Genomic DNA, 24,426 nt, shown 5'->3' on the forward strand with positions numbered 1-24,426 from the left:
AAATTCAAGAAAAACTGAAATAACTAAAAGTTCACATACAAAAAAAATTGAAGAATTGTTTGCAATTAACTCATATTTGTAATCACAGGGGAAATAATCTGCTAAAAGAAAAGGATTGAATAATGGACTACTTCTGCAGTATTTTTTTTTTTATTTCAAAAAAGATGAGTAACGCAAGAGACCTGGGTACAGAAACACCACACTCTATGTTGAGGAAATAAAAGGATCCATCCAAGTGAGGTTTCCCTGTGAATGAAGTATATCCTACTAACTCTGAAAATGTCATTTTAAAACATTTCTACTCATTCTAAAATTTCCTTAACATATGTGACCCAATATGTGACACTCCACCTTTTTAAATGGAATGTACTAGATTAAATTTAACCTTTTCCCAATGTCTCAGAGACAGAATTATGAACATGATTTTCTCACTGGAGACTGAACAGCAAATCAGGGTTGAGGATGGGGGAAATAGTAAGGTACCAATATTTAGTGAGCACCTACTATGTGCTTTACTCCCATTACCACATTTAAATGAATTTTATTTTATCTTCCCAATAAATGTAGGCAAGAATGAAAGAAACTGACACTCAGAGAAGCTAGTCCAAGGCCTCTCAGGCAGTAAGTGGCAGGCTGGGAATGAAGCTCAGGTTAGCCCACCAAATCTGAGGGCCCGTCTCTCCAGAAAGGGACATCTCGTTTTGAATACCTAAACAAAGTAAAACCAGGTGGCTGTGCTTTGGAGTTCCATGACCATATGCCATATTTTCTTTCTCCTTTCACTGCCATTTTTTGTCACTATCAACAAACTGACTTCTAAACCACCCCCCTCACAACACCTTCCAGAGCTCTGGCAAAATTATGCCAAAAAGCAAAATTTATTAGAATCAGGTAAAAATTAATTATAAACAGACTCTGGATAGAGGCCACTACTACAAGCAAAAGGCAAGATTATTAGAACGTGAACTCTAATATCTACTATGGCTACGCATTCTGGCTTTGGTCTCTATGTCAAGGAGGTGAGGCTCTCTATGAGATAATGTACTGTATTAGTATAATGCATTTGGTGATACATTACTATAATATGTTGCTACTTACAAGAACATGTACCAGGGAGGGACATTTTGGCAACATTGAAAAGGAAACACAAAACTGTTAAAGAGACAGTCTTTTTTTTTTTTAAAGAGACAGTCTTAAGGGACACAAGAAACAATGCAGATCAGAAATCTAAAAGAACAAGATAAATTCTAAAATGGTTAAACCTGCAAGTTTGCTAACGTGAGCAGGACAGGGAAGTAAAAATTAAAAGAAAAAAGAAGGGTGTACGGGTGGCTAAGTGTCTGACTCTTGATTTCAGGTCATGATCTCACAGTTGCAAGATTAAGCCCTGTGTCGGGCTCTGTGCTGGGCGCGGAGCCTCCTTGAGATATTCATTCTCTCTCTCTCTCTCTCTCTCTCTCTCTCTCTCTCTCTCTCTCTCAGAAAAAAAAGAAACAGGAAATGATGGCAGATGTATAGAGCTGAAAAGAGCCTGAAAGAGGCAATGAATGGAAAATAAAATGTGAGAAACTTAGGAAGTGAGGTAGTGTTAAAAAAAAAAAAAAAAAAACCTATTGTTTTCAGGGGCCCCTGGGTAGCTCCGTCGGTGGAGCGTCCGACTTCAGCTCAGGTCATGATCTCGCAGTCCGTGAGTTCGAACCCCTTGTGAGGCTCTGTGCTGACAGCTCAGAGCCTCGAGCCTGCTTTAGATTCTGTGTCTCCCTCTCTCTATGCCCCTCCCCTGCTCATGCTCATTAATTAAAAATAAATTAATAAAAACATTAAAAAAAAAACTATTGTTTTCAGGATGTGAAAAATTATAACACAGTTGACAGTAGGAGCAGCCACACACACACACACACACACACACACACACACACACACACACGTTTTAAAAGTACACAAAACGTTTCTGATAGCGACGAATCAAAAACATCTCCATCACAGGGTCATTGTTGGGATACTGCTGTTCTAAGAACCAGTCATACTAACAATGAAACACCTGAAACAGTTGAATGAATAATTTTTATGCAAACACGGACATACAGATCAAAGGAACAAAACAGAAAGCCCAGAAACAGAGCACCATTATTCTAATGAATTTACTATTTCACAAAGGAAGCATCATACATAAATTTTCTTTCTTTCACAGACAGCAAATGGTGTTGGAAGGGTAGGTTAGCAATTTTAGGGTTGGCACGACGCAGGGTTCTAAATTCAATACAGTTGGGTTAAGTTCAGGGGTTTTTGTTTGCTTTTTGTTTTTAGTTCAACTATTTCCTTACTCATTTTCAGCCAGCTGGATCTGTCCATTTCTGAGAAGTGCGTTGAAGTCATCAATTACGATAACAGCCGCATCTGTTAGTTTTTGCCTCATGTACTTTGATGCTCTGTTGTTAGATGCATACACACGCATTAAGAACGGTTATGCTGGGGCGCCTGGGTGGCTCAGTCGGTTGAGCATCTGACTTCGGCTCAGGTCACGATCTCACAGTTTGAGTTCGAGCCCCACATCGGGCTCTGTGCTGACAGCTCAGAGCCTGGAGCCTGCTCTGGATTCTGTGTCTCCCTCTCTCTCTGTCCCTGACCCACTCGCATTCTGTCTCTGTCTCTCTCAAAAATAAATAAACATTTAGGGCACCTGGGTGGCTCAGTCGGTTGAGCGTCCGACTTCGGCTCAGGTCATGATCTTGCTGTCCGTGAGTTCAAGCCCCGCATCAGGCTCTGTGCTGACCGTTCAGAGCCTGGAGCCTGCTTTAGATTCTGTGTCTAACCTCTCTCTCTGCTCCTCTCCCACTCATGCTCTGTCTCTCTCTGTCAATTATAAATAAACACTAAAAAAAAAAAAAATTTAAAAAAAAAGAAAAAGAAATAAACATTTAAAAAAATTAAAAAAAAAAAAAAGAACAGTTATGTCTTCCTGGAGAATGGATCCTTCTATCATTATGTAATGTCCTTTATCTCTAATAACTTTCCTTACTTTGAAGCCTGTTCTGTCTGAAATTAATAGAGCTACTCCTGCTTTCTTTTGATTAGAGTCAGCATGGTATATTTTTCTCTATCCATTTACTTTGTTTTAATGTTTATTTATTTTTGAGAGAGAGAGAAAGAGAGAGAACAAGTGGGGGAGAGAGAGAGAGAGAGAGAGGCAGACAGACACAGAATCTAAAGCAGGCTCCAGGCTCCAAGCTGTCAGCTCAGAGCCCAACACCAAGCTTGAACCCACGAAACGTGAGATCATGATCTGAGCCGAAGTCAGATGCTAAACCAGCTAAGCCGCCCAGGTGTCCCTCCATCCATTTACTTTTAATCTAGATGAGTCTTTATGTTTAAAGTCATTGATACATACTTTTCGATCCATGCTGGCAATCTTGGTCTTTTAATTGGCATACATACACCACTGATACTCAAAGTGATTATTGATACAGTTGGATTAATACCTACCGTATTCTTTGGTTTCCTATTTGTTGCCCTTGTTCTTTGTTCCCATTTTTGTTTTTTACTCTTTTTCTGCCTTCTGTGATTTTAATTATTTTATATGATTTCACTTTATCTCCTTTCTTACATATATCTCTTTTTTTTTTAGTGGTTGCTCTAGAATTTGCAATATACATTTACAACTAATTCAAGTCATTTTCAAATATTCTCTGTACCATCTTCACAGTAATTGTTCCAAAATAAAGAGGTTATTTTTTTCAGTCCTAATCACAATTCAGTTTTTTTCTTTTTAAACCACATAAACAAACATTCAACAATATAAACATTAAAACATTTGGACAACATAAAAAATGTATAACTAACATAAAGAAAAAACAACTGGGGAGATACGTGAAGCAAATATAACAGAAAATTGAAGAGTATATATGTTTTACAGGTCATAAGTTACATAAGAGAAACAGTGAGAAAAAAAAGTTAAGCATGTAAAAGAAAACTAGAATTCATGGGGCGCCTGGGTGGCGCAGTCGGTTAAGCGTCCGACTTCAGCCAGGTCACGATCTCGCGGTCCGGGAGTTCGAGCCCCGCGTCAGGCTCTGGGCTGACGGCTCAGAGCCTGGAGCCTGTTTCCGAATCTGTGTCTCCCTCTCTCTCTGCCCCTCCCCCGTTCATGCTCTGTCTCTCTCTGTCCCAAAAATAAATAAACGTTGAAAAAAAAAAAAATTAAAAAAAAAAAAAAAAAAGAAAACTAGAATTCATATAAAAGGAACTGCAACGTGAACAATGGTAATAAAGAAAAACTTTAGTATATGTGCTGCCGAAGCGAGCACTAAAGAAAAAGTTTAAAAACGTAAGCAATTAGATATTATCTGACTAACAAAACCATTTCAAACAGTACCCAGTGGTGGTGATGCTCTATGGAAAGTCTAGTCAAAAGAAACCGCTTCACTTACACAGTATTGGTGGCCACATAAACTGATAAAACCCTTTTGAAAGTGCTATGGACTAAACTGTGTCCCCCAAATGCAGCTGTTGAAGCCCTTACCTCCAACGTGATGGTGTTTGCAGATGAGGCCTATGGGAGAAAATTAGGTGTATACGGGGTCCTGAGAGCAGTACTCTCATGATGGGATTAGTACTTATATAGGAGACGTCTGTCTGTCTGTCTGTTGTGTGAAGACATCAAGAGAAAGCAGCCACCTACGAGCCAAGAGTGTTCTCACTGGAACCTGACTGTGTCGGCACCCTGAGCTCAGACTTCCAGCCTCCAGAGCTACGAGAAAATACATTTCTATTGTGTAAGCCACCCGAGCTGCTTTGTTACGGTGTTGCTTTGTTACGGTGGCCCGAGCTGATTAATGCAGAAAGGCAATTTGAAATATATTGTATAAAGAGCAATAAAAATCTCCATCCCTTGTAATCCAGTAATCCTACATCTGTGAAGTTAATCTTCACAGAATCTTTGCAGGTAATTCAACAATATGACAAAGCGAAATACATGAAAATATTCATTACCTAGTTTTAAGTTTTTAAATTGGTTAATAATCTAAATGTCTAACAGTGGAGAAATGAGTAATTGTGGTGTTCAACGTGATCTAATAGGATATCATATAAAATCATTACAAAAACTATGTAAACTTACAGGAAATGCTTGCAATAAAATTAAGTGCAAACCAAAAGCAAAATTCTGCAATATGAGGTTACTAGTGTAAAAAAAATATGGACAAGATATAAAAGGTTAGGTATAAACAAAATTAAATTTTTTGGAAAACAATTTTTTATTTTAGTTTAATTAAGGTTATAAGAAATAATACTCAAAAATATACTTGTTAGTAACTTTAGACAGATCCTTTTTTTTTTTTTAATGTTTATTTATTTTTGAGAGAGACAGACAGTGTGAGCTGAGGAGGGTCAGAGAGACAGAGAGGGAGACACAGACTCCAAAGCAGCCTCCAGGCTCTGAGCTGTCAGTACAGAGCCCGATGTGGGGCTTGAAATCACGAACTGTGAGATCATGACCTGAGCCGAAGTCAGGCACTTAACTGACTGAGCCACCCAGGCGCCCCTAGACAGATCCTTTCTTAAGTATTAATAAATACATCCTAACTCTTGAATTACAGAGAAGTATTGCTTTCTGGCAGTAGTCACAACTCCCCCAAAAAAGTCAGAATGAAATATTTACATTTTATATAAGAAAACCGTCCAGTTTTATTTACTACATACTTCTTATTGTGTTACTACTTACATAGAGATGGTTTCCAATGCATCTTCAAAGATGTCCTGGAGGGGAACAAAAAATACAGTGAATTTCTCAAGAATCAAGACTATGTGTGTATATGCAGGGGCGGCGGGTGGCTGGGATGGGATGAAGTAGAGTCACTCAACTCCCACTAAGGGACTGTCTTCTAGAGAAATCAAGCAACTGAATTTAGGTAAGGGTTAATCTTTTTTTTAAATAATTAAGACTAGTAAAACTAGCAATCAAATGGGACCAGTTTGAAGAGTGTGATTTCTTTAACGGTGTTGTGTCTCCTTCCTCAGTCTCATTCATACCACACGCAGAATAAAACAAACTGGACTTGCCCAATTTCGTCTTTTCTTGCTCCGTGGCTGTTAGCATCCCCCGGACCTTCCTTTCACATCTAGCTTCATGAACCTTCTAGCTAGTCTTCCTGCCATCACCTTTTCTCCCCCCAGTTAATGTGTCCACAAAAGACAGCCCTTTCCTTCATGCCACTGGTCTGCCCGTCCAAAAGCTACAACAGGAGAAAAACCCAAGTGCAGGTGTGTACACACACACACACACCTCACACTCATACACACTAACACACTCATAAACTCAGTCATACACACACACTCACAAATACACATCCACTCACAAATGTACATACATATAAAGCTTACAAAAATCAAATCAGGCTCCTCATCCAAATACGTGGGACCCAACATAACCCAGTCCAATTTTCTTTTTTAAGTTCACTTATTTATTCTGAGAGAGAGAGCAAGCCAGGGAGGGGCAGAGAGAGAGAGGAAGAGAGAGAATCCCAAGCAGGCTCCACGCTGTCAGCACAGAGCCCGACTTGGGGCTCAATCTCATGAACCGTGAGATCATGACCTGAGCCAAAATCAAGGGTCGCATGTTTAATGGACTGAGCCACCCAGGTGCCCTCTAGTCCAATTGTCAAAGCATCTTTCTCCCTGCATCCATGCCACCATCACCATAATCCGAGCACAAGGACTTCACTGGTCTCCCCACTCCTACACTTGATACCCACCAATCGAGCCTCCACACAACTATATTCTTTTCTTTCTCTTCCTTTAATTAGCTCTTGCCATTCCACTGTCATAGACCTTTTTACAAGCTTTATTGTACTTAGAATCAACCAAACTCCTTCCCATGATCAACAGAGCCTTGAGCAACTCTACCTCCCTCTGGCCACCTCTCTACCCACCTGCACCCTGGCTCCCTCCATTTCATGTGCAGGCCTGTCTTTGTGGTCCTTGAACAAGCCAAACCCCTCCTACATCTCTCTTCATTGCTCTCTCCTTCCCAGAAGGCCCTTTGCTCAACTCTTCCTGTGGCTGACGCATTCCCATCCTTCAGTTTTCAGCTCACAAAGAGACTGTCTCTAATGACCCTGATTAAAATTACTAAGAATAGCAGCTCATAGTTTCTCATCATCTGATTTATTTCATGCATTACATTTATCATAATCTGCGATCATTTTGTTTACTTACTTGGTTACAGCCTGCCTCCATCAAGGCAGGTTCTTATTTATCACGTCTACAGAAAAATCACCAGGGCTTGGCACAGTAGCTGCTCAATAAATACATGTTGCCTAACGAGTGCGTAAACGGAGTTCGGACTGTCAAGGCACTGATCACATCACCTCATTTAGAGCTCTGATGCAGAAATGAGGAAAGAGGGCTACCTGAGCTCTACATTTAGGCAGGAAAGGGGGGGGAAAACGTGTAAATACTAAGAAGATGCAACGTTGCAAGTAGTGGCAGAAGGTCAGACTCTGGATTCCCCAACCCGCTAATCCACATTGGGAGGGAGGTAGAGTCAACGGCAAGTCAAACTTAACCACACTCTCCTGGAGCAAAAGTGGAAGCTCATCAATTAACTACCAGAAGAGAAATGAACTAGTCCTGAAGCAAAGGCACCTAAGCCAGAAGTAAAAAGAAGCTTCTCTGGCCTCCATTAAAAAATCCCCATTTAGAAGCAGACTCCTTTCTCCAAATCAAAAGTCTGTGGAGGCTGTTGGTATCACAGATGTTGTCATTTTGAATCACAGCACAACGTCTCACCTGTCAGCACACCGCTATCATCAAGACACCGTGGAGAAGGGAGAAACTCTGCTCTCCAGGAACACCAATCCGGCTGTGATGGTCCACTGCCTGTACCAGATACCAGCTCACAGTCCGTCTGGTGTTGTCAACCCCACCTGGGCCGATTTTAGCCAAGGAAGGGGGAACATAGAGATCACATGCCTGGAAGGCTACCGCGCACTGTCCCCTGCTCATGAACCTCAACCCAAAGCAGGGCACGCAGCACACACTGAAAGACTTCCCGAGTTCCTTAAGGAAGGACAACTCAGGGAGCCAGCTCTCAGTTTAAAAGGAGACGAGGCTTTTAGTCTTATGCAAGAAATACTCCCTCAGAAGAAGAAAAAATAAGAATCTCACACAAGAAATCATCTTCACTTAAGTAACATCTCTCCATTTTGTCATAAGCAGAGCGTTCTCTAAATAAAGGACGCTGGGGCGCCTGGGTGGCGCAGTCGGTTAAGCGTCCGACTTCAGCCAGGTCACGATCTCACGGTCCGTGAGTTCGAGCCCCGAGTCAGGCTCTGGGCTGATGGCTCAGAGCCTGGAGCCTGTTTCCGATTCTGTGTCTCCCTCTCTCTCTGCCCCTCCCCCGTTCATGCTCTGTCTCTCGCTGTCCCAAAAATAAACGTTGAAAAAAAGATACTTTTAAATAAAGGACGCTGTACAACATGGGGCCATAGTTAACGATACTGCCTTGTGTATCTGGAAGTTGCTAGGAGAAAAGATCTTAAAAGTTCTCACCAGCACAGAGAAAAGCATAACTCGGTGAGGTGGTGGATGCGTTAACTAACCTTATTATGGTAATCATTTCACAAATGTACATATGTCACATCTCTGCATTATATACTTTAAACTGACAAAATGCTAAATGTTACCTACATCTCAACACAGAAGCTGTGGAAATTTAGTTTATTTGAGAGAGAGAGAGAGAGAGAGAACACGTGTGTGTGAGAGAGCACAAGCAGGGGAGGGGCAGAAAGAAAGAGAGACAGAATCCCAAGCAGGATCTGCACCATCAGTGCAGAGGCCGATGTGGGGCTCGAACTCACAAACTGTGAGATCGTGACCTGACCTGAAATCAAAAGTCGGACACTTAGCCAACTGCACCACCCAGGCACCCCAGAAGCTGTGGAAATTTTTTTAATTAAAAAAAAGAAAAGGGGCGCCTGGGTGGCGCAGTCGGTTAAGCGTCCGACTTCAGCCAGGTCACGATCTCACGGTCCGTGAGTTTGAGCCCCGCATCAGGCTCTGGGCTGATGGCTCAGAGCCTGGAGCCTGTTTCCGATTCTGTGTCTCCCTCTCTCTCTGCCCCTCCCCCGTTCATGCTCTGTCTCTCTCTGTCCCAAAAATAAATAAACGTTGAAAAAAAAATTTTTTTTTTAAAAAGAAAAAAAGAACGTTAATTTCAATTTTTTTTCCATTTAGATGAATAATGAAAATTGAATAGAATATCTCTATTAGGAATGGAGAAAATGCACCAGAGTTCTAGAGTACTATTCTAATAAACTAGAGGAAAGAGAGGAAAGACAGGGAGAGAGGGAGAGAAGGAGAGAGAGAGAGCTCTATGAAGGCCAGACAAAAGGTGAAATGTTTTCATTTGGAAAAGAGGAAGGGTAAAGAGAACTAAGATTGAGCACATATCATGTGCCAGGCATTTTACAAAAGTTATCTCACTTGCTCCTCCCAATTTACATCAAGTAAATCGGGGTAAATCATAGGTAATTACCTGACCCATATGACACAGCTGGTAAGTAAAGGAATTGGGATTCAAGCTCAGATCTTTAACTCCAAAGTATTTCTTTACTGTTAAAACCATCCACAACTTGATATTAAGGCACCTGGGCAGAAGTTGCAAGGGGGTGGGAGAGGAGGGGACAGCATATCTTCTCAAGGTCATACAGCAACATGGTTGAGCAGGCCCTCCCAGGGATTAGCTCATTCTCTAGGAGAATATACTTGTGTTTGACTTTGCTATTTACTATCTGATTAGAACTCAAATACCGTGAAGTTACATGTTAACTTCTAGATTTCTGAGTGGTAGTAAAACCTTAAAGACTATAGTTTTACTACCCTGTAGGATACTACCCAGTTTTATGTATAACCTAGTAATCTTAATCTAACATTGCTTTATAAATACCCAGTTCCACAAATATTCTTTTAATCAGTTTACCATCCCAGTGGTTTCCTCCACAGATGGGTCAAATAAAACTTTTGACACGTTCATTTTATATCATTCTGGGAATTATATTTGTAATTTGTGGAAATTATACTTTGACGTGAACACTGACAACACACTCTCTCCCTAGGTACCTGCAAATACGGTCTCCTAGATCCCTGGGGAAACTGATGTGGATTCCACGGGGGAGAAGACAGAAGTCAGAGAAGTCTCCCGTACCTCCCGCAGCACATACCCAGGGGCCAATGGCTTCTTTTTCCTTCTTTCTCTCTAGGTCCCAACATCCACTTCAAATTGTCCCTCCCCTGCCTCTGCCTCAGGAGCTCCTTTCCTCTGTGGACTCCCATCTAGATCCCAGGTCTGGCACTAGGTCTGCACAGACTGCTTATCATCAATGGCCTCCCACCCAAGCACCAAGTACGCTCGCATATATTCTCCACCGAGTGCAATGAGACTGCTCTACCTGTAGTCTCTCTGCTTCTCCACTCACCACCAACTTCCCAGTGCTTCTCCAGAGCTGGTTTTTATTCCCCCAGTGATCACCACAAGCTGTTTCCCTTAAACTTCCCAGGCCTGGGTAGGCTCACGAGGTGGACCCCAGCTGAAACGCATACAGTCAGGAAAGCATCCAGAGTCCTTCAAGTTTAATGACAGTTAAGAGAGGAAAGATCACCCCGCTGACAAACATGATGTGCTCACAGAAAGCGCCTGTGTTTAGTTTCTTCCTTGAAGGCTACCTCATTTGCCTCCCCCATGGCCACGCTGGGCGAACCTTAAGGAGCAATTACCCTTGGGTGTAGTGTAACAAACACTTACGTGAGCCACACCTGGCTCCTGATCACACATTGCCTCAACACGGTACCTGGCTCTTCCCAGAGCCTATCTTGCCTCCCTGGCTGGAGTCAAGGGCCATCACACTGCTTTTAAATCCGCTTTAGAACCTAGCACGGTACTTTGCACTTCACCGACTCTTAGCAAATAACCGTTGGCTGACTGGCTGGCTGAGTACCCTTGTCTGGAGAGGAAAGGTCCTTACCTTGAGCGGTTTCATTTTGCAATTTAGCAAATGGACTGACTCTGTACATGAAGGATTCCCTGGAGGGCCTTCTGGAGGCAAGGCTAGCACTCCCGGGCCTGCTCCTGCTGGGTGGGGAGCCTGAAACTTTCCCCCTGTCCTCAGATGGAGAACCCTGCTCATGGGAACAGAGTGTTGGGGGGGGGGGCGTGGAGGGGGTTGCTGGGGGTGCTACATCAACTACTAAGGCTTTTTAAGCAATTTTCATCTTAATTTGTTATATTTGTCATATTCTGGGTAGCAAAAATGCATGCAAGTGCATGTAAGTAGCAGCAAGTTCTTAACAAATGTCCATTTAAGAATCTTAAATAATGAAGATACTAATGAAAAGGTTTACATTCTGTTGATCCCTAGTGTTTAAGCCTTATTTGGCTTATTTTAATAGCCAAATAAGCTATTAAAAGTAGTAATGTAAATACTCTATATTAACTTCCAAAGAGCCCAAACGGATTTACAACCTTTCAAGACTCTCCATCTGAATTTTACTTCATTTTGCAGTGTGAAAAGGAGTGCGTGGCAACTATTACTCCAAGAAGTAGGAAGAAACATGATGGAAATGAAAACTAGATACCACAAATCCAAAAGGCTGAGTCACTTCTCTAGGTCTCTCCCTCTCTCCCTTACCTCTTCCTCCTCCTCTGCCTCTTCCACCATTTTTCCTTCTCTCATACGGATGACTTCACCGGTCTGTGAGCTGATGCTACCCTGTTCTCATCGAGCTGCTGTTCTTCAGAGAGGGATGACAAGGTTTGATGGGGCTCTGTAGACACCTTCCTCCTCAGTGGGAGCCCCCCACCCCCCACCCCATAATACCAGACCCTCCTCACTGGAGCTTTCACCCAATGTTCCATTCTATTGACCAATGACGCTGTGTGTTTGGTACCATGGACTCAAAGAACCCCAGAGCTGCCAACAACTCTGACAGGTCACAGATTCTGCCCCTGGCTCTAAAGCACATCTGGACCATTCCCAGGGAGATGAGACATGATAAGGATGGCCCAACCTCCTCTGGGACTAGGGCAGGGATTTATAGCCACAGATATTGGGATCCCAAGGACCACAAACATTCCTGGGCCTGATATTCACCCCTGAATGATATTCAAAATGAGTATGAAGAGAATTAAGATATTCAAAATGGTTGTTGAATCACTATATTGTACACCTAAAACTAATATAATACTGTATGTAAACTATACGGATTAAAATAGAATTTAATTTAACTTAATTAAAAAACAAGATGTTCAAAATGGGACACAGGACTGACATCAGATGTTAGAATTTATCATTATCGTAGTGGTGTACCAGGATTTCTCAGGTATTAGATGTACATCTTTTCACACATGAAAGGAGAAGGGGCACATTGCTACAGGAATCATATGAGAAATACATAAACTGAAGTGACATCATTGCCCACTATAACATCAACAAAGCATTGATTTTTCTAAATTAGGGTTAATTCACTAAAAAAACATCTTTTTGGGGTGTTAATGAGGTGACTTTTAGAAGAAAGGCTGGGCAAAGACCTTTTTTAAAAAAACATATAAACCCTGGGCTCATCTCCCAGCAATAATTTTTCATTCTGCTCACACTTGCTATCCATTTCTCTCCTTACCTTTGTCAGGCTCAAAGAGGAGCCCATAGCCTGCCAGAGCATTTAAACTCCCCCATTGGATTCTGAGGGTTACAGCCAGCTGTGTTTTATATGCAAGGCTACATTTTTTATAATTTCATATTGTGTGAGGGAGCGGAGATGCCCTGAAACCCCCTGAAGCCAAATGTAAAGCCCAGCTTCAGCATCCCGTTTACTGGGTACGAAGGGCGCAACCACCACTCACACTCGCATTAGAGGATTAACATCAAAGCAAGTTCTCTGTGAAACCTTATCTGACCCACAGGGCTCTTCATCAAAGAGAAGGAAAGCAATTGGGGCCCATACACACACTCATATTCCAAGTTCCCACCTGGCCTTTGCAGCGAACAAAATGTGACCTACCCATCGTTTCAGAAGACCAGACTATGAACATAATTCTCAAATAGAACAGATTAAAAAACAACAACAACAACAACAACACGACAGAGTTCACCTTCTGAACCTACCCAGAAGGTTTGTAAAACTTGATTTGGGGGGATACACAAAGTAAAAAATTGTAGGTTTTCAAAGATTATTCAAAAATAGAGTTTTTAAAAATTTTAATAATACAAACAATAAATGAGCTGCCAGAAGAAAAAAAAGTTGGGCCTTAAAAGGTTTTTTTTTACACATTTGTCACCTGACATTGAAAATAGTCTCACACTGAGTACAGTTAATATGGTCAATTAATATGGCTCTCCGTTCCTCTCATGCCAAAAAAGTACTCTGATACTACCCCACAAGTTCTGTCCTTTTTTTTTTAAGTTTCACATTTACCAAAAATCATAGATCTGATGGTGAAAACTGGGATATAGAGTAACAATTCCATAGGAAGAATTACTTGGAACACAAAAATAAATTAAGCACATTTTCACTTAACAACTCTTACATGTCGATGAGTAAGGTTTTATTCAATGATTCACTCAAGCATCACAGGGGCAATGTAGTACATTTCCACCACAGTAAGGTGGAAAACACACATTTAGGCCTGGAAGTTACATTTGGGCTTGTTCTCACCCTTTCAATCCTTCCACTTCCCCACCTGTAGAATGGGGATTCCAATCACCTGCCCAGAACCGTTGCAAGGATGCTAGCGAGATAATGCACGTACAGGTCCAACTCAACACAGAATCAATAAATACAATGCCACAGGATACTAAATTCTCAGATATGGAATGAATCAGCAGACTCATAGAGACAGACTGGGATCCCTCCCTGGATTTCCTCGATAACCCTGTCACGCTAAAGATTCTGCACCCTCTTTTGGAAGAGAGACAAAAAAAAATGTATCTGGGAATATCTATAGCAAATAGGTGCTCAAAAATGTTAACTGCCTTTACTTCTCCCATCTTAAAATGCCTTCACCTCATCTCCTTTGATGCCCAGATCCTTCTTAATTCAGTAATTCAGTGTGTTACCCGACATGATTAACATAACTTAAGGGCACAGAGCTCAGGACCTCAGCTCACTGGGGAGCAGAGTGACCTTGGCCAACACAGTGTGACTTTGGCCAATACACCCAACCTCTCAGGGTTCAAGCTTCCTCATGAGTAAGGCAGAGATGATGGCACAGATATCATCCCTTACTCAAAATCCTAGCTTCTGTGAATTAAACAGAAATCTTCCCCAATAAGGCAGCTGTTCATCCATTATACATGCTAAAATAAAATCCCTCAGGGAAGGCTGGCAGTCAGAGAGACTGCATCTAAAAGGAATGCCGGGCTTTTCAAAGTTTGAGACGATTCAGTGGCACTAACTCAATAGCTAGTTAGTGTGTTAAGTATCAAGCAAAGTGACTCACACAATGATTCTCTGGAATTTCTAAGAACTTCTAGCCAAGCACAGAGAAACCATGATGAGAATTAAAAAGAAACCACCAGATGTCACTCTCACAAACAACAACTGAACTGGACAGCATGGCTCTAGTTTTCCAACACATGGATGAGGGTGTTACCAAAAAAACAAAACAAAACAAAACAGAAACAGCTAACCTTATGAAGGGGGAAAAGAAGTTCCTTTTCTGCATTTTATTAGAACTATGGAGCTGAGTTACAGCTAAGACAGGGGTTAAACTCTAAGGTGAGCATTCAAGGGGAAAACTGTGTATATAGTCAAAATTTACACTGAACAAATCCTGTAAATTACCATTATATGACAGAGTACACATGACTTTGGATAGACTCTCATAGAGGAGTGGTGTATGTGTGCAATTAAGAGGACATAAGCAAAATATGTTTTTCACAACTGTGTATTATTAAATTTATTTAACATAAATGAGGAAATTATTTTACTTGCCTGTACACCGTCTACTCAGCTACTATTTTTACGGCTGTAAAAGGAACCTTGCTAACCACTTAACATGTCAAGTGCTCCAGTCCTCTGGTGCAAACCCCACCGGATCTACTGTCAACAGGATAATATTTAGGACATGCGATTTGTGCAAAGGAATAATTTTACACAAAACAAACAGCGGCAAACAGAACCAAAAGGCTGAGTTTTGACATTTTCAACTGTCTCATTTTGAGACCATCACTAGCAGAGGTACTTTAAAATTAAAAGGGACACAGAAACCACAGCTTCTTCCTATGAAGAAATAACTGTCAATTCCATTTACCAACATCCAGGCACCACACTGGGCTCTTGGATGCTTATTTCTAATTTACAGACAATCATAAAAAGTGAGCAGTTCACCTCTACTGTGTTCTCATAACAACAGGTAACAACACCAAGTGCCAAGCACTGATCTAAATCCTTGACGTGCATTAGCTCATTTAATCTTCATAACAACCCTGTGAAATAAGACTATTACTACATCCAAATGAGGAAACTAAGACCAAGAGATTTAATTAATGTACCCAATATCCCATAGCTAAGCCTCAGTTTTTCCATCTGTACAATCGTTATAATACCACTTCACTTATAGCACTGTTGTGAGATTTAACTGAGATCACAGACCATAATAAACAATGTTTTTTCTTATCATTAAAGTGTTTCTACAGCTGAAAAGTCTCAAGGGCAGCCTACGGATGAGCAAAATGAAACCTCTTACATCATCTTGCTGGACCCCCAAATTTCCCAGCTATGGCAGAGTTAGCATCTCCTGTGTAGCTCTGCTCCAAAGTAGATGCCTTAAGGGGCACCAGGGGGGCTCAGTGAGTTAAATGTACAACTTCAGCTCAGGTCATGATCTCACAGCTCCTGAGTTCGAGCCCCACATAGGGCCCTGTGCTGACATGACAGCTCAGAGCCCGGAGCCTCCTTCAGATTCTGGGTCTCCGTCTCTCTCTGCCCCTCTCCCACTCATGCTCTGTCTCGCTCTCAAAAATAAGTATTTTAAAAAAGATTAAAAAAAAAAATTTTTTTACGTAAAATGCCTTAAAAGTAGGCCACAGAATCTTGTCACTTAAGATAAGTACTCAGAAGAGGCAGCTCCTGACGAGTAAGGCTTCGAAGGAGCCCTCAAACTAAGAAAACCCAAAATTCATGAGAGAGGAGGAAGGAGTACTTGAGCTCAAGAGGTTCAAATCCCGCTTTCTCCACACACTAGCTTTGGGGCCTTGGGCAAGCTATCGTCCTTCTTTGTGCCTCAGTTTCCCACCTCACTGGATTGTCCATGGATTAAATGACACAGCGAAAGCATGTACAACAATGACTGCATACAAAACATTAGTCATAACCGCTATTATCATTGGGACTTGTATCTCCTAAAGGCACTGGTGAGTGGCACGGTTTGCTGCAGCCAGGGCAGTTGGGTAGCACAACCCTTGGCACGAAGAAACCTGGTTCTACCTCCCTCTGGCTGACATGTCCTGGTGTCCCCAAACAGATCAGGCCACCACAGCAAACCCATGCACCAAATCCAGCCTGCCGCCTATTTTTGTAAATAAAGTTTTATTGGAACGCTACCACACTCAATCATTTACAAATTGTGTATGGCTGCTTTCCTGTTACAACTTCACAGCTGAGTAGTTGCAAGTGAAACCAAATGATCTACAAAGCTGAAAATACTATCTGGCCTTTCGCCAAAAAAAGTTTGCCTATATTTACACAACTGGATGAAACATCAAATTTCCTTACCTGTCCAATTGGATATTTTGAAGGTAGAGTAAGACACAGATGTGAAAAATCTATAAAATGGTAGGGGTAATTTACCAAAACCCAAAGCCTTAAGCTTTAAACTGAAGAGGGAAGTAATGCTAAGAATATGAGCTGTACAGAGTCCATCACTTATTAACTATGTGTGGCCATAAGGGAGCGACTTAGATTCACTAAGATTCATATTCATCATTGTAAAATGGGAATAGCAATAATACCAAACATGTGGGGTTGAAAGAATTACATAAGCTGTATGTAAAGTTTAGCTTGGTGTCTTGTCCATAAGTACTTGGTAATGCCAGCTCTCGTTAAATTATTACTTTTGTTGTTATTACTGCAGGGAAAAGTTATACGTGACCAAATACTGGACCACTCAGACAGCACCTTCCCTCTGCGGGTATCTACCCTCATGAGAATTATAGGGGCTAGCAAAGCAGAGATGCTGAAAACTGTTAATCTGTTCTCTTGGGGCATTCTAAGGGAGACGAGGCTAAAACTCCAATACATTCACTTCTCTAAATTGGAGAATTGGACTAAATTGGACTAAATTCTCCTTCACTCCCACCAACATTTCCCTCTCAACAGCAAGAAATTTTCAGCAAGAAGCTAAATGCCTACCTACCTGCACATTTGTATAATGTCGAGAAATAAACTTCACATTCTAAGACAATAACTGAATCAATCCCATCATAAGTGAAATGCTGACATTTTGGTTTCTAACAAGAAACAATTAAATATGGAAACTTACTCAAAACTGGCAGAAAGGAGAGGCTGCCAGAATGAATTAGTACAGATCATTTAAATAGCATCTTGAATGTAATATACATCACACATCAAAAAAAATTTTTTTTAATTTAAAATCCTAAACATGTAAAAGGAAAATACTAAAAATCTGGTAAAACTAATGCATTAAAAAGAATCTGAAATAACTGCAAAGGAGTACCAGGGAGCAGAGGCATTTGGGGCTGATGCAAATGTTCAAGACCTCAATTATAGTGGTGGTTAAATGGGTGTACACAATTATGAAATTTACCCTGTACATTTAGTATGGATGCATCTTAGTGCATGCAAATTATACCTCCATAAAGTTGGTTCTTTAAAGATTTGGAGAACGACCTAATATAAAAAATTTCCATACGAAGTGTTGAAATGTGGATGCTGATACTATAAGGCTATCATAATAATGGTGTCAGTTCTGCAGCACTCTTCATTGTACCAGGCACTGCTCTAAATGCTTTTACATGTATTAACTCATTTGTTCTTCTGAGCAGCCCTCTGAAGTGGCTTAGTGTGATCTCCACTTTACAGATGATGAAACTGGGACACAGAGAGGTTAAATAACTTGCTCAGGGTCACAAAGCATGGACCTGACAGAACTGGGATCTGAGCCCACAAAGTTCAACTTCAGAATCTGTGATTTTATGCACTGTCATTAAAACCTTTAAAACTCCTTGAGAAACAAATTTTGCAAATTCCACAAACTGAGCTATTTGACAAAATGACCCTCATCAAACCGAAACAAAGCTATGGAGATACAACTTCTTTCCACACCACAGATCTCACAGACTTAGGTACATGGTCATTTGTTTTGTGTCTGAGTTCCCTCCAGGCCACAGGTTCCGTGACGTATATCCATAATACCAACCAGGCACAAGGCATACACATGGCAACTGTGTCGAAACTACTATTTGAAAGAATAAACAAACAAATGAGTGGTCCAGGAATGCACAAACGCATGTGTTTACACTTCAAGCATCACTGTCGATAGAAATTTTGCTCACCTCTGTGTGTGTGTGTGTGTGTGTGTGTGTGCATGCGCGCGCGCGCACGCACTAGTTTCTTAAGTCAAAGTAAAGGTTATTCTGATTAATAAGCTATCCTACGGTTACTGAACACATCAAATGTCACTATGAGAATATATAAAATATTTCGCATGTTTATACACCAAGTGTTACGCTTTGCATCTTAATATATTGTCTCATATAAACCAGACAGTGGGTTTCTCTAAAAGAGGTGTAATTATCATCCCAGAGCTAATAAATGGTTTACACACAGGCCTACCTGACTCCATAGCCTGAGCTCCTATCCATCATGCCCAGTAATCTTACAAGTGGTTTCAAATTTATCTGAAAGGAAAACAGAATTTTCCTTGCCAAATTAAAGCTGTGGAGTTGGCACAGGAAGATATATGTATATGTTACATATACATATACATACATATATAACATATATATATATGTATATACACACACACACATATATATACATATTTATTTTATGATTCAGTTAAATCTTTCAATTGAAGAAAGAAGAATTATATATAAGTGAGGAATTATAATAAGTGATGCTAAGGAAATTGGTTATCTCTTAGGACAAAAATAAAATCAACCCATATACAAGTTTCCATATAGATTAAGTACACACACACACACACACACACACACACACACAAGATAAATGAAGAATATTTTTTTATAATCTTGAAACAAGGACAATCTTTCTAAGACAAAAACCCAGAAATCATAAAGAAAAAAGTAAAAGATAGGGCCATATAAAGTTTTTAAACTTCCAAGACAAGCATATGGCTAGGAAAAAATATTTAAGGCACCTTTACCAGACAAAAAAGTATTATTCATAATACGTAAAGAACTCTCTTACAGGTCAATGAGAGACAAACAACCAAAACACTCAATAAAGGGTGTGAAAAGTACTGTTCAGTGAAGAAGAAATCCAATAGCCAATAAACTTGGAAATGTGCACCTAAAAAGTAGTAGCAGTATGCCCATATGATTGACAAGAATATACAAGACTGATAATATCCACACTTGACAGAGAGATGCTGGAAAACAAACACATACCTTTGCTACAGTCTATATAGAAGCCAGTCTTACAGTATCTATTTTAAAACTTAAATGCATATACGTGGATAGCAATACTACTTGTAGGAATCTATGCTATTAGAACATTCATACACACACACAAGAATCCATCTGTTATGGAACATATTATATTGGGAAAAAGTTAGACACTACCTAAATGATCTTCTACACAGAAATAGTAAAATAAATTACAGCACAATTACATTACCCAATTCTCTTCAGTCATTATATAAAGAATAAAACAAACCATGGAAATATCTCTAAGAAATATTAAATTAAGGGGCGCCTGGGTGGCTCAGTCGGGAAAGGGCCCGAATTCGGCTCAGGTCATGCTCTCGCAGTTGATGAGTTCAAGCCCTGCATCGGGCTCTGTGCTGACAGCTCAGAGCCTGGAGCCTGCTTCGGATTCTGTCTCCCTCTCTCTCTGCCCCTCCCCCACTCGTGTTCGCTTGCATGCGCTCTCTCACTCTCTCTCTCTCAAAAATAAATAAAACACTTAAAAAACGAAATATTAAATGAAAAGCCTAGTCCTTGGAAAGATATAGGGAATATATTCATAAAAACTCAATGCTGATTTCCTCTGAGAAGGAGAAAGCAGGGAATGGTCAATGGAAAGATCACGCTTTGACTTTTGCATCACTTAGATCTTTTACAACAAGAATGCTTTTATGTATTATCTATATAATGTAAAAAATGAACAATCAGAACAATTTTAAAAAGCTTAAAGTATTACTTTGAGATAAGCAGATTCAACATTCCTAGAAAAAAACTCCGGCAAGGTAAAGTAACATGACATTTCAACTAATTTGTTTTATAACCTACATGCTTCCATGCCCAGGATAAGTAAGCAGCACTTTCAGTCCCTAGACAACATTTTTTTTTTTAATTCTTTATTTAGAAATAATTTTAAACTTACAGAAGTTACCAGAATAAGAACGGTAAAAAGAACACCCGTGTGCCCTTTACTCAGATTCATCTATTATTAACATCTTGCCCCATTTGCTTTATAATCTGCTCTCCCCTCTCCCTTCTACCTCCCTTGTCCATCTTTTCTAGCTAGGTACCTAGCCACTAATTTTTTTCTGAACCATTTGAGAGTAAATTACTCTCATATTGTGGCCCCTTTGCTGTAAATACTTTAGTGTGTATTTCTTAATAAGGATAGTCTCTTATGAAACCACGGTACAGTCATGCACTTCAATAAATTTAACTACCTGAAACTACTGTCCATATTCCAATTGTGTCAGCTGACCCAACAATTCTCCTTTTTGACATTTTTCCCTTGCAGTGCAGATCTATCTAGCTGTCATGTCTCCTTCACCTCCTTTAATTTAGAACATTTTCACAACCTTTCTTTGTCTTTTATGACATTGACATTTTTGGAGAGCACAGCACTCCCCTCCTTTTTTTGTAAATAGAAAAAGTTTAAAGTTTCTCTGATGTTTCCTCATGATTAGATAGATACAGGTTAGGCTACTACACAAGGGACACTGTGTCCTTGTCAGGTCATTTGTGTCTGGAGGCACACATATTCATCTGTCCCCACTAGTGACAGTAATTTGGATCACCTGGCCAAGGTGTTGTCTGATTTCTCCACTACCTTCTTATTATTTTTGTCTTGCAATTAATAAGGAGTTTGTGGTAAGACAGTGTAAGATCGTGTAAATATGCCCCCCATCCAAATTTGCCCCTAGATTTAGCACATTGGTGATAGCTACCTGACTCCATGTTTACTAATGATAGCTAAAGACTGATTTTCCAACTCCAGCACTCCCTCCTTTTACTGACAGTGAAAGTCCTCCCATATCCCCATTTATCTATCTAGTTATCATCAATATAGGCTCAAGGAGTCCCATTATTTAAAATGCCTATACACAGGGGCGCCTGGGTAGCTTAGTCGGTTAAGCGTCTGATTCTTGGTTTTGGCTCAGGGCATGATGGCACAGTGCATAAGTTCAAGCCCTGCATCAGGCTCCACACTGACAATGCGAAGTCTGCTTGGGATTCTCTCTCTCTCTCTCTCTCTCTCTCTCTCTCTGCCCTTCCCCTATTCACTCTCCCTCGTTCAAGAACAAACAAATTTTTTAAAAATAAAAATAAAATGCCTACACACATTACTGGCTTCAATTGTCCCCAATTTGGCCTGGGCAACTTTTAAATTTCTCACTCTTTATCCCCTCTGAGCATATTCTATCTAATACCTAGAACTTGCTTATTATGAGAATTCTGTTTTGCCAAGGAATTTTACAAGATTAAGGCACACCAAAACTTTAACAATAAGATGCAATCATTGTTCTGATTCTCCTAACAAAAATGAGGTATGTAGCCAGTGACTTACACACCAATGTACATTACAAAACTGGCTTTATTACAACGAGAATATTAAAGGTCTGCTCCATTTGCTGCCACCTGAAGCCATTTCATTACCAATTCTTAGCCGTTTGCTCATTGCTCTAAATCCTCGGAGGGGAACTGAAAAGACCATCAGCATTTATATCACAGTAACAGACATCTAAACTCTAAAACTAAGTCTCTTTATTTCTTTTTAAAAATTTTTTTAATGTTTATTCATTTTTGAGAGACAGAGTCAGAGTGCGGTGGTGGAGGAGCAGAGACAGAGGGAGACACAGAATCTGAAGCAGGTTCCAGGCTCCGAGCTGTCAGCACAGAGCCTGAGAGGGGCTCGAACTCAGTGACCGCAAGATCATGACCTGAGCCGAAGTTGGACGCTCAACCGACTGAGCTACCCTAATGCCCCTAACGCCTTCTTCTTTTTTTTTTAAATCACTTTCTTTTAATTGAGAGAGCTATCTGTACTGAAAACTGGCAAAAAAATATGCAGCCAACCTGAAAACAAAGAACTGCCAAAATTAAGAAGCTGAAAAGCACCTAGAAATAACAGAAGAAATCAATCGTAATAGAGTTCTGCTCGAGTCATAACTGACATTTGAAGAACTTCAGTATAATTCAGAGACAGGAGTTCCTGCGAGCCTTGAAGATTTACTGCAGAGGAAGTGGACCGACTCTGGGTGAAAATGAAGGTACACCCACTAAGATTCCCCTGTACAAGATCCAGAAGGCTAAGGCCACTTTCCTGCCCCTTTCTGGCCTTTTCTGCTGTCAAACAGGAGTGACGAAGCCGAGGTAGTTTCAAAAGCAGTGCTCCAGCGTCCAGTTTCCAGTTCCCTGTGTATAAAAAAGCAGGGGCAACGGAAGCTTCTCTATTCTGGCTTCCTGATCCCTGAATGACAGCTACTGCAAAGTGCCTTGAACATCTGGCTCTAGAATCAGCCAGGGAATAGGAGCACCTCCCCTAAGCAGTCAGCTCTGGATGGGACGGAGGTCATTCCCTGGAGGCTCAGCCTAGAGCTGCTCCTTCAGCCTCTCTGTGCATTTTGTAATCACCTATTTCCCTTCCTAAACTCATCTTACTTAAATGACCTACGGCAATTTCTGCTTCCTGCCCTGAAACCTGATGGAGTCAGACAGATGACAGAGAAAAAAATAAACAAGATAATACCCACTGTGATCATATCAAAGAGGAAATAAAAAGGATGCATGATAGAGAAAAGAGAAAGGCTGCTTTGAAGACAGAGCCTCAGGAAAGCCACACTTGGAACCTGATCTTTAAAGTGAGGATGGAAAGTTAAGAAGGAGCTGGTCATGTGAAGACCTGGCTGAAGTCTGCCAGGCTGGGGAAACACGCAAGAGCACCATAGTGGGAAAGTACAGGGTGCGTTCAGCAGATCTGCTGGAAGCCAGGATGGCTACAACACAGGGACCGACGACGGGGAGAACAGCAGATGAGCCAGAGGAGGAAAGCAAAAGGCAGACCACATAGACCACGGGAAGGAGCAAGGATTTTATTCCAAATGTTACAGAAAGCTTAAAGTTTTAAGGAAGGGAGTAACATGTATTCGTGTCTGTGAATGAGCATGTGGGCTGCAGACTGGAACAGATAGCAGAAGACACAGGAAGCCAGGAGACCAGTTAGGATGCTCTCCAAGAAGTGAGGGCATGAGAAACCCATAGTGGTAGTGTGGATGGAGAGAACGGGCAGGCTACAGTAAGGAGTCATGTTCTGGAGTGAGTTTCAACAGGACTAGATTATGAAAGAAATGTGAGAGTAAAAGAAGGGGAAACTTAGGGAGGGGAACAGAGATGGAGAATCAGATGAGGCACAGGCAGGGTTGTTTTGGTTAAGCAATACTGTTTTGTTTCCCCAAAGCCTTGTCTTTGCTCTTGAAATAATTACAGAAAGGACAATTTTCTCCAAATTGCCACAACTGAAATGGAATGAATGCTCCATGGTCTCCAATAAAGAGACAGGAGTTCATTCAAGCATGTCACACATCCCTGAGGGGAGCCTAATCTACTGTCCTGTGAAACCTGCTTCCCCAGATACACAGACCTGAAGTTCTGACTCTTAGCTAAATTCAAATATAACCTCCTCCTCCACAAACTACAAAGGGGGGTAAAAACAAGTAAGCCTTAAGAAGAAGAAATGATTCCTTGGGAATGCAAATTGGTGCGGCCACTCTGGAAAACAGTATAGAGGTTCCTCAAAAAACTAAAAATAGAACTACCCAATGACCCAGCAATTGCACAACTAGGTATTTATCCAAGGGATACAAGTATGCTGTTTGGAAGGGGCACATGCACCCCAATGTTTATAGCAGCACTATCAACAATAGCCAAAGTGTGGAAAGAGCCCAAATGTCCATCGATGGGTGAATGGATAAAGAAGAGGTGGTTTATATATACA

At 40.9% G+C, this 24,426-nt stretch overlaps 1 protein-coding gene across 1 annotated transcript in view; it reads right to left on the reverse strand.

Moving 5' to 3' along the window:
• TTC39B (tetratricopeptide repeat domain 39B) overlaps window positions 1-24,426 on the reverse strand; it is a 124,898-nt gene that overhangs the window by 86,016 nt on the left and 14,456 nt on the right. The window contains 1 exon segment of the mRNA XM_030292952.1: window positions 5,720-5,754. Within this exon segment, the coding sequence (XP_030148812.1) occupies window positions 5,720-5,754 (35 nt within the window).

Source organism: Lynx canadensis, chromosome D4, assembly GCF_007474595.2.
Source record: "Lynx canadensis isolate LIC74 chromosome D4, mLynCan4.pri.v2, whole genome shotgun sequence".
NCBI lineage: Eukaryota > Metazoa > Chordata > Mammalia > Carnivora > Felidae > Lynx > Lynx canadensis.